The 12079-nt window shown below is 39.8% G+C and overlaps 1 protein-coding gene across 1 annotated transcript in view; it reads right to left on the bottom strand.

The window, feature by feature from the left end:
* LOC117266005 (uncharacterized) overlaps positions 1–12079 on the bottom strand; it is a 30928-nt gene that overhangs the window by 5066 nt on the left and 13783 nt on the right. The window contains exons 7-9 of the mRNA XM_033640912.2: positions 4559–4701; positions 2001–2065; positions 759–1044 (exon numbers count right to left, since the gene is read on the bottom strand). Of these exons, the coding sequence (XP_033496803.2) occupies positions 759–1044; positions 2001–2065; positions 4559–4701 (494 nt within the window). The remainder of the gene's footprint in view (positions 1–758; positions 1045–2000; positions 2066–4558; positions 4702–12079) is intronic.

Raw genomic sequence — 12079 nt, 5'->3', positions numbered from 1 at the left:
AAAGTCATCCATCTCAAGTCCTCAAATTTGCGACTGAAGTTTGATTCGAGTCAAGTCATGTGAACTCAAGTTCCTCACCTCTGCTGTTTTAAATTACTTGTACATAAACATAACAATGTGAATAATTTAAAATAATAGACTGGAGAAACAACGGACGTAGCTACTGTGATGTCACCCACTAGTTGGTGGACTGCCGTGTCAAAGCCTCGAGTTTGGCATTTCGGCCAAACTCGACCATATGGAGAAGAGGCTGGAGCTGTGGAGGAGCAATGGGTGGATGTGACTCACAGACAGCCTGTCACTCAAGTGGCCCACCTTAAATTACGCATATATTTGAGCCTTGATAAAATGTGGGTTAGTCATTAAAAAAATTCAGCCCTTGCAAAGTTGTCACGAACGCAGAAATTATCTATGGATAGTCGGATACCAAAAATGTTTTTTTTTTTTTTTTTTTTACATCAGGCTGTGAACATGTTTATTTCTGCTGTAAAGTTGGGTATTTTAACACAGTTGTCCGTGGGGGCTGACTCTGTTTTAGAGTCAGCCTCAAGTGGCCATTTGAAGAACTGCAGTTTATTTTCAGGCCTCAGGTTCCCACTTGCGTAAAATCCAGGCCTAAAACATGCTTAAACTCTTCCTTTGAGAATTTGCTAGTGATGAGCATTAAACGGTGCAGAGGTTAAAATGAGAGCGATGCCCTTACACACAAAATAAAACCAAAATGAAAGTCTTTTTTAAAATGCAGGATATTTTCTTACACTGGGTTTGCAGCACCGTTGTCTTGTAAAGAGTTGCCGATGTGAACCTCTGCCCCGTTGAGCCTGTATGCACAGCAGTCCCCTCTGTTGGTGATGATGACGGAGGTGACGATGTAGGACTCCAGCAGGTCCACTCTCCACCAGGGGCTGTATTCCTCATCAGTGTGGGTGCATGAGCCAGAGTGGAAATTAGATTCACGGTTTCCATCAATGGCACTGCTAGCAGCTCCAAATGCATGCTCATAACGGTTTGACTGCGTCGCTTTTCCACGCAAGGCCACGTTTTCTAGGATTGAGACAGATGGAATTCATTTAAAATGTTATAATGGAAGATTTTCTGTAAATTTTTAAACTTAAATCAGTGCCTCAACTAATAACTTAACTCCAGAGCAGCGTTGTCATGATACTGAAATATCGATATTTGATACCACAGAGAATAATTGACACTCAGGATATAAAATATATTGTTTTATGAAAAGATTTATAGAGTGCTGTATGTATGTGTATATATGTGTGCATATCTTTGTATATGTATGTGTGTATGCATGTGTCTATATATTTATTTTATTTATGTGCTGGTGAATGTACTGATGTCCTTCAAATCCTAATAAACATTTGATCACAAAAAAAAAAAATAAATAAATAATAAATGTAGAAAGTGAATGTGTATGTACAGCAGCTGATATTTAGACACTTAAAACGTAAGCTAGACAGAAATTTCCCTGCTTATAATGTGCACAAATGTTTTGTGTGTACTTAGAGCTCAAGCTCAAGAAAACAAATGTGTTGAGCCACATCTCAACAGTAAACGGTTTAAGTTAACTTTCTACTTGAGGCAAAAGTCGTGCAGGAAGCTGTTGCAGACAAGTTTGTAGGACAGAGGACGTTAGTCTGCCGATACAGTCTGACTAAGATACAACATTTAGAAACCTCAGTCAGCAAAACATAAAACATATATTTAATGTGAGCAGTGAAATTCGTTTTTATTCAGAACTCAACTCAGTTGTAAAGCTTTTGTTACCCAATATTATTTACTTGCTGATGAATATGTTTAGTTGTGGGAACACGCTTTCTTCTAAAGCAGCTACACAGATTTTGGAGCAAAAGCTGGAGTCACAACAGTTAAACTTAATTTGTATAAAAATATTTTTTTACTTTTCAGACTAACAAAACAGACATGAATCCACCTTCTGGTGATTTTTTACAATGAAGACGACTTGCATGCCCTCAGATCATACTTACCATAAGTGGAAACTGAGCACGTCTCCAGGAGGAGCAGCAGAAGGAAAACGCTGAGTGTCATCATCCTGGTTGAGACAGACAAGAGTCATTAAGAGACATATTTAAAACAAAATCTACATTTCCTACTCTTTGTAATTGACCGATTTCAACATCAAGAGATGATAGAGCTTTATTTAGGGAAGACTGGGTTTGTAACAGCACCACTTTCACCAAGAAGGGATGACCTATGAGTCATTTCATAAATTTATTACATGGTCACTTCCTTCCTGACTTTGCATGTGAAATTTAATAGTTTAGTTAAGTCTGCAGATTTTATAGCCAAAACTCAGATTTTCAGGTATGAGAGTGAGATGAGATTTTGTGTCACTTTGTGTACTGATCAGGGGTGTGGCATATCATCTCGTTCACGGTAATACCAGTATAATTTTTAATATCATATGAAAAATTCACATTGTGATACTTGCAATATTTCGACTTGTTGACATATTGCTGTCATACTGTTACCCACAGCAACAACAAGCATGGCTGGAATTGAAACTGTAATCAACTCCGAGTTGGTTCCAAAAAGAGGAGCAGCTTCAGTAGTGTGAAATAAACTGTGGCGTCCTGAATGTTTTATGAACAGTCCCGGACTTCTCAGACTCTTTTAGTGACTTACAGCTCAGAGGGAACTCATTCAGCGGCTCCTCTGGCAGCAGCACAGCGTCTCTCCCTCTCCTCTCTCGCCGTGCACACACGGAAGTCTGTGTCGTCACGTGATTTTGTCATAAACCTTTGGTAATGTAAACCTACGTGATGCTCACAGCTCGACAAAAAACTCCATAGAAGTGAATGTGTGATAGTTGTGGTATCATAACAGCCTGTCACAGGTTACAGCGTGATGATTAGAGGAGAAATGGCAGAGCATAAAGGTCCAGGTGGAAAAAAAACAACTCAGTCATTTAGGATTTTACTAAAAGAAGGAAATCACCTGTTGATTTATATATATAGATCCCAGGGGACATTTTTGTATTTGGGAGCTGTTTAAATGTGTAATCAGTGGTAGGTTTTATTTTGTTGAACTATTAATATTGTAACAGAATCTGAATCTCACTGAGTTACTGTTACTGACATGAGAGATCATTTTTGTTTAGTTTTTGCTGAATATTTGAAGAACTGTAAAACTATATCTCTTATTTTGTTGCAATTCTCTATTCTTAAATTAATAATGAAATATTGTTTTGCTAATTTGTCATATCGTCAAAAATATCATCGCAAAAAAACTATTTTAGGGCCGTATCGCCCGCCCCTACTGATGAAATCAGAATTATAAAAGTTTATTAGATTGGAGAGTGGTCTCATCTGTAAAATATGAAGCATTCCATCTTTGCTTATTTCAAACCACCATGCTGCCAGAGCTCACTAAACATCAGCTTACAGGATAGGTGTTATTACTCACCCAAAACAACAAAGCACATGTTATCTACACGTTTTTTCAGCACGCCAGGAGAGCTGGTAAGAAAAACCGAGGGGTGAGCTAGCAAAGAATACTCTAATCTGACATGTGACACTGAGCAGGTACTGCAAAAACAAAACAAAAAACCTCAGGGAAGGAAGATCAGTGAGCGTTTACTGCAGACGAAAATTCTTCAGTACACAGCAAGAGGATGTCTTGACCTGACTGAGGCAGCTGACTTGTATTTCAGAGTCACTCCATGTGAAGCATTAAGCATCTGACTGATCCAGGTTAGCGAGTGAGACCTCAGTAGGAATTAGTAATTAGTGTATTTATCAGTTCTTTATGTGTATTTTTTGTAATTGTGTAATTTTTAATAGGGATGCACAATATTGGCCTCCTTGCCGATATCAGATATCCTGTTATATAACAACTTATTTGACTGAAAACTGATACCGATAGCGATATACATACATACATACATACTCTTATCGTGATGGCCCACCAGCAGATGGAAACAAAAAATACAGTACTTTTCAATATGTAATATTCAGTCATTGTGCAAAATAAGAAAAAGTACGTTGGCCGAATACCAGTGATGTGCCGATATTATCGTGCATCCCTAATCAATTCTTATTCTTATTGTCACACCTTAGCCCAGCAGTGGGGCAGGTTGTAACACTGAGGCACCTTGTATTTGACGTCAAATAATAAATTCTGTGATATAGTTGGAGAAGTTGGAAATGTTGCTTTTTGTAGTTGTCAAGTAAGGCTACTTTGTGCCAAAATTTGAGAGCTCTGACAAAGAAACTCTGTGAGTTATCAGCACTGAGACAAAAAGCGTTACAACCATACCCGGTCTCCCCTATCCGAGGGAAATTGTGCAGCAGTTGCAATACAAAGTAGGAATGAGTGCAAATATAGAGTGTAAGTATTCAGAAAATTTCACAATTTGAATTAAAGTTCAGAATATTTGCCTCCTCATGTTGCAGAGGTACACATCCACATGCTATGACAAACTATTTCTAAGGTGAAATGTTCTGAAGTAATGGATCACAAGTCAAGAGAGCAGACATTAAATTACTAAGATGATCTGATGTAATATTATGCTGAAGTGTGTTACCTGGAGATCCCGACAGTCTGACGACTCAATGAAAGAAAATCTTCCAAACCCCTAAAAGCTGAGCAGCCGTCCTCTTTAAATGCATCTTGGTTGAACCATGTCCAACCAGTCATAGGAAATTTGATCATATCCAGATTCAACACTTATGCAATCACATCCCGCCGGTTTACTCGCCTATTTCACTTCCCTACTCATGAATTATGTTTCAGAGGTTATACAAATGAACAAGAAGTACGCCACATCATAGATCACATCATACACACCGATTTATTACCAATAATGTCACGTAAATAACAACTTCCAACACTCAAATAGGTCATAGCACAAAACAGCAGCATGTCATGTGACTTTTTACTTTTATTATATTCAATACAATTGTATGTTCCTAAATCTTGAGACACCTCATATGTAAAATAGACAGACATTTCACCTGCTCATACTGTGCACACATGTACTGTATGTACTTAGTCCTAAAGAGCCCTTCTGGTGCCAGTAGATACATAGAAACATTCCAGCAGGCTGTGCTTTGCAAGCATACAAAAAAGTTTCACGCATGTGAAAATTATTTTTCATGCGTGTGCTTCACCTCCGCTGCTACAACTCCATCCTAGGGGAAACACTGCTGTGTGCATTTTGTGCAACAGGTGGATGTGGTAGTCTACTAGTAGAGTAGAGAGAGAGAGCTAAGTAGCGTTGAAGTAGAGTAGAGCAGGGCAGAGAGATGGAAGCAAAATATATTAAACCCGGTGTAAATACAGCAGAACTGGAGAGAGGGGTGAAAAAAAAATAGAGGTGGGCATGGCTCAAGTAGGGCGCAAAATTATAGACTGAGAACGATTGACAAATTTTTCACTTTAAGCCCTGACACTGTCATTTTTGTGTAGGAATTAAGCTACAATACATGACATATGTTGTTTTAATTAATAAATACAGTGTGAATAAAGATTACATAACATAAAAATAACTGCAGTCTTTGTTATTTGATAGCCGCTTAAATTAAACAGTTTTTTTAGGGCAAGTAAAAACTGACTTGGGGCAAGTAGATCTCTGACCAACTTGCCTTACCGGGCAAGTGAAAAAAAAACAGCGTTGAACCCTGCAATCCTCTCCATGTTCTGTGATAGTGTTCCAGCTTTTGAGCCTTTCAGCAGGTGCAGACCAGATTTCACTGCACATCTGTTGTACCCCAGTGATATGGCAGGATGAGACGTCATGACTTCTCTTCTTTTAGCCTCCTTGGTTGCTGCTAGTGTGTCCTAGTCTACCTTTTCAGCTGATGTCCTAACTTATCTGACGCCTCAGTGGCAAGTCAGAAGACTTGTTTCTGGAGCCATTTCACTCCCTGCAAACAGTTGGTTGAACTTCAGCCAGGTTAGCACGAGCTAACACAGCAGCAGCTGTTAAACAGTCCCAACAAACTCACACTGACGGTCAAATGGCTCTGCTCTCGCTGTCTGTCTTTAAACCCTGTCTTTAAACAGTTAGCACTGTTGTGTGCGGGCGGGCCGACTCTGACCAACTTTCTTGTAGCACAGAGGTCACCACTCTGCAGCAATAGTCTCCTAGAAGCAGTTGTCTCAAGAAAAGCAGAGAGAGAGACAAGAAGGGGCTGTCAAACCCCACTGTTACTAAACAGTTACTAAAAAGCTGAGGCAGAGGGTGCTGTCTGTAGCTCTGGTTGAGGGTGAGAGGCTCTCAGCAGATAAACAGAGATCTGTGTGGGTACATGAGACCCTAAAAAAGAGGCTGGATCATGGGGAGTACCACCAGTTGGTCCAGGAGCTTCTCCTCCATCATGGATGTTTCCAGGCATATTTTAGGATGACTCAGGGGCAGTTTGACAACCTGCTGTCTATCATCAGGCCATATCGCTCTGGGTATCCAGCAACCACTACCACCAGTTTCTCCTCCATTGTTTACCAACTGTGAACTTGTTGTCGTGACGACCACAGAAGGCCCGCCTCTCAAATCATCTGATTGGACAAAGGGGAAAAAAGAGATGATGAGGGACGCTTTTCCTCTCTGAGTTGAAGTTTTTTCAACTTGAGGAGCTCAGAGTGCTCTGGCAAAAATGTCAGGTGCCCAGAACACAAAAACGCAAAAACAGCGAGTAAAAGCTTCCTTCTCATTAAAAACAATTACAGATAGCTGCCTAAATGCTTTCTGTGTGTTCAGGGCCTTACAGGGCAAACCACCAGCTGATTAAAAACAACATCACCACATTTTGTCTTTGCAAACACAAATGTATTTTTACGTGTTTATTTGCATATAGAGCGGGGAAGTGGGATCCGATCACTCAATGTGGGGACACATTCTGATGCCAGGTGTGCACAGACAGACACAGAGCTGTCCACTTGTGATCGGACCAACCAACACACACGTTCGTTTACACCAGGTGGGACAGGCTCTTACTTCTTCCACCACAGATCAGTGTTCCCATTGGACAACCTTCACGACCTCTGCAGACTTCAGTTCGATTAAAATGGACCATTAAAACATGAGCAGTTGTTGAGCATGGGCAAATAATTTCCATCTCATAAACTTGTTAATACAGAGTAATGGCCAATGACATACGTCATATTGTAGGTAATTGTTGTATTTTTTATAGTATTTTTATCGTAATTTTCCTGATCTATTTGTTCTTGACTGCTGCAGGACTTTGACTTTATTTTATTTCCTCATATATTAATTGTGTGCACCAAACAACGAGGCAAATTCCTTGTGAGTAAAAACCTGTTTGGCAATAAACCTGATTCTGATTCAGACGATGACAGATTTTGCAATAGGCCTTAATTGTATCATACTTTAAAGGCATTGGTTTGATTTTGGGAAGGTCTTTCTCAGTGTGCTCCTCAACTAACATGATACAAAGAGTAGCAGAGAGCACTGTCAGCTGTTCTGACCTGTTTGGAGCAAGTGTGCACTGGTTGGTGCAAAGTGTTGCCGTCCTTGACACTGAAATTTCAATGCAGCTTTGTTTTGACCATCACCCCCCGATTACACATCTGGGTTGGAAACTATCAACATTGCAAATTTGTGGGAACAGAATGACAACATCAGTAACCGTTACTGCTGAAAGTGCTTAGTCGCAGATTTTTATTTTGCGCAATGTGGACACTTCCTGAAACTTCTCTGTTTTATGTCAGCTTCACTCGAATGTGTCGGTCTTTCAACATTTCAGATGTTACTTCTCTGTTTTTTCCCTCTGAAAACACACAAACATGATCCCACTCCATCCAGTTTCCCTGTTTATCTAACTTCAATAATACTTCAATAATAAAGGTGTTATGGCATTAAATATGTAATAAGGCCTCAGTCTGATTATGGGCCAAAACATGATCATTAGTGTGCCTCTTTGACAATATAAGCCATATGAACTAATGACAGTTAAGCAATAGCACACTCTGAAGTGTTGTGATAATGACACCACAAAGTGCACAGTGTGAAAGAAGTACTAAGATCTTTTACTTACGTACCTCAAGTGCCATAACAACAGTGTAGAAATTTTTACAAGTAAAAAGCCTGCATTCATAATTTTACTCAAGTATAAGTACAAACATAAAGTAAAAGTACTCATAGCACAGAATGTCTCTTTTAAGAATAATATATACTATATTATTAAGGCTCCGGACTAACTTTTTTTAGTAGGAGCACTGTAGTGACAAGCAGAAAATTTAAGGGCACACCTTAAATTATCCTGCAATGGAATTATTCACATTTTTTGCCATTTTAACTGTACTAGTCCATACCCATTGGTAGCTTTGTCACCTTCTACCTATGCCAATCCTCAATGCCTGTGTGCAGTTTCACATAGATTGACCACGTCAGTGAGTAGAGAAACATGGGACAGACAGAATGACTGACTGACAGAATGACACACTGACAGTTTCCATGATTATGTACAGCATACCATACCATGACTTAGTCATACCAAAAATTAGAAGAAAACAACAACATTGGTCCACAGGGGGAGCCACAGCGATCAGTCGCATTTTAGCCATTTTGAAGCATTTTTCTGTTGTTATAGCGCCACCCAGTTGCCAATTAGAGTTAAATTTCTCCAGTCACCTTGAGGCGTCCTGTTCTACATATCTACCAAGTTTAGTAAAAATCCATGTGGCGGTTAGGCCTAGATAAGAAATGAGCTCTCTAGCGTCCCCATTTTGTTTGATGGGGTCAATAATGGAGGGGTCCCCTCAGATTATGTGTGGTCATATGCCTACAAAGTTGCGTGGTGATGGGTGAAACCCTTGAGATGTTACACACCTTTATGTGATGAGCCACGCCCTCCGCAATATTCATTGCCTTATAGAAGCTCAGTTTTAGTAAGTTTTCCAACTTTTGCCAAGAGGGAACTTTAGATATTGGTCCCTAGATTATGTTCACCCAGTTTCATGCAGATCGCTCAAACTTCCTAGGAAGAGATCCATTTGAAGTGTTTTTCAAAAAATTCAAAATGGCGAAAAATCTATATAAGCGGAAGTTATGGGTTCTTGAGGCAAATGTGTTCCTCATGAGGAGAGGCATCTCTGTGCAAAGTTTCATGTCTCTACGACATACAGGACATGGGATATGCCCATTCAAATTTTACAATTTCAATCGGTTGCTATAGCGCCCCCCTTTGGCCAATTGATGTAATATTGCTTCATTGGCATCCTCCCATGACCCTCTACCATTGTGCCAAATTTCACATGGATTGACCAAGTCAGTGAGGAGAAAAACGTGGAACAGACACACAGACAGAGTTTTTGTCAGTATATAGTAAGATAAGATTACTGATAAATGCTTTGGTAATAAAGAGACAACTTACAACTTACTTATTTCAAGTTTACAAATTGAACAAAATTAAACTTTCATGAATGTATACAAAGTATGTGGTCAGTAACCTTCCTAACCTACCTCCTGTTATTACAGTAGAAAAACTGTAACAAAACTAAACAACTGCATTAAATTTGATCATTTGTAACGCACGCCCAGCTCCTGAACTGCGCACATGCAGTGTTGTTGCGACATGTATGGTTAACAGTGACACCGTTCTTTCTCAGAAGTTCAATCTGTCCCTTACACTTGGTAAACGGTAGCTCCTGCTTTTCAATGATCATTTCAGCCTCCTCTGCAGATTGTATCTTAGGTTCCTGCCTGCAAATACAGCTGGAAGTTGGGATTCTGTTTCATTTGTAAATTCAGATTTTCTGTTTTATGATTTTATGTTTCAGTGGTGTCTCATGTTTGAATTGTGCGTGTGTAGAGGTTGCTTCTGCAAAGTTTGTCTTCCCCACATATTTAGGGCCATATCTAGCGCAGAACACACAGTTCATTGTATTGTTTGTTTGGTTTTTCCTGAGCCATGTAAATTCATTAAGCCATTTCTGTCTAAAAAAAACTTGTACACGAGCGAGTAGTTGTAAAAAATACTCGCACTGACTCCAAAAATGGTCACAAAATGCCTGGAGCCCTGTTATTGGATTATAATTAGTGATTCATTACAGACTTTACAAACTGCTGGGCAGCTCAGCCTTTAATAATACAATAGAATTTATCATAGTATTGATAATGTGAATCTGCAAAGAAATTAAAGATGTTTTAATAAATGTAATTCAGTAAAAAGAACAGTGTTTCCCTCTGTAATGTAGTGCACTTTGTGTTTACACCATCTTTGTGTTTGCTCTCGATTGGATCACACAACAGATTTACACATTCCAGAAGTCTTTACTTGCTAAGAGCTTCTTAAAGGTGCTATTGATAATGTATGGCACCAGCTGCCGCACTCCTTCTCACCCCTTTCATTGCATTCATGTAAATGTATAAAACCCTTAAGTCTTAATGGTGCAACCCGATTAAGTAAATAAGTTTAAACCTAGCTGGTAGTCACCAATCGGCAACCTTCAGGGCTGAAAAATGAAGCCAACACGGAAAAATGCCAACAACTGCAGTTCCACTAATGGCCACTTGAGGGCAGCTGTGGCTCAGAGGCAGTGCAGGTCGTGGGTCATCCTCCAATTGGAAGATCGGTGGTTCGATTCCCGGCTCCTCCAGTCTGCATGTCGAAGTATCCTTGAGCAAAATACTGAACCCCAAACTGCTCCCTATGGCTGTTGCATCAGTGTGTGCGTGTTTTAAAAAAAACGAGTAGCAGGTGGCACCTTGCACTGTTGTTCAGCCACCAGTGTATAAATGTGTGTGAATGGGTGTGATGTGACTTGTAGTGTAAAAAGCGCTTTGAGTGGTCGAATGACTATAAAGGTGCCAAACAAGTGCAGGTCCATTTACCGTCCATGTACTTGAGGCTGGCTCCAGAAGCCAGTCAATCCCCGTAGACCTCTGTGTTAAAATGCCCAACTTCACAGCAGAAATAAACATGTTTTCAGCCTGGTGCTGGTCTCCGTCGCTGAGTTTAACATTCATGACAACTGTATCCGGGCTGAATTTTTGTCTTACTCACCTGTTTACATTTTATTAAGGCTTAAAGTTGTGCATAATTAAAGACGGGCTGTTTTGAGAGACAGACAGTCAGGGGAAAGTGTCCTGTGCTTCTCACTCACCTCCACCTCTCATTCCTCCACAGCTCCAGCCTCTCGCCCACATGTGGTCACCGCTGGCGCCAAAAACACAAGATGGCGACGGCTGAAATGCTGAATTCAAGGCTTCAGACAGGAGTTCACAAACCAATGGGTGACATCACGGTAACTATGTCCATTGTCTTTACAGTCTGTTGTAGTTACTAGTAACGTAGGAACGATTTCACGTTAGAAATTATGAATCGCAACTTGAGTGTGTGTGTTCATGATGATGAAGGGATGTGACCCAGTGCAACAGTGTGGCTCATTGATGAACACTTTTTGTGTAACAGTGGAGCTCAGTGGTACAGAGGACTAAGAGTTATCATGCTTTACACACACAAACTTATTAGGTTGAATTCATCGTTGATTTTGGTCTTGTCATTGGATTTCTGGATAATATTATGTCGTATGAAAATTTGATTATATTGGATCTTTCATCTCCTCCTTTGTCTTCATGTAGTTTCACTCATCGTCTTTCCAGCATCACAATAACATCCCTGAGAATGCAAAGTTCACACATTATCTAATCAGACCAGGGAGTTGAGCGTTATATGATCCACCTGGCAGCAAATCTGCAACATCACTATCTTTAATATTACTGTTTCATCTCTGTGTTGATCTGACCAGGAAGTACAACTGTATTTTTTCGGGAACTGACGCTAACAGCGAGTACACAGGGCACTTTTTTTTTTTCTTTTAAAGGCAGCCTGTAAAAGAAAAACACATTCAGAGTTCATTTTACATAACCGGATTTTGTTAATGTAGTTTTGACAAATAAAGACCTCTTTGAGCTGATAATGAGCTACTTACGCTCTGGATACACTGACAATGATTGATTTTGGTCTTTCCTTAGAGTTTCTGGACACTAAGAAAATTTCCTTCGGCTTTTTTTTTTAAGCCTTTTAACTTCTTTGTGCTATACTGGCATAAACTGTATATTTACTTGTGTTTGCATTCTGCA

Source organism: Epinephelus lanceolatus, chromosome 10, assembly GCF_041903045.1.
Source record: "Epinephelus lanceolatus isolate andai-2023 chromosome 10, ASM4190304v1, whole genome shotgun sequence".
Lineage (NCBI taxonomy): Eukaryota > Metazoa > Chordata > Actinopteri > Perciformes > Serranidae > Epinephelus > Epinephelus lanceolatus.
Note: the sequence above shows the minus strand (reverse complement) of the source record. Positions and strands in the feature narration are given on the sequence as shown.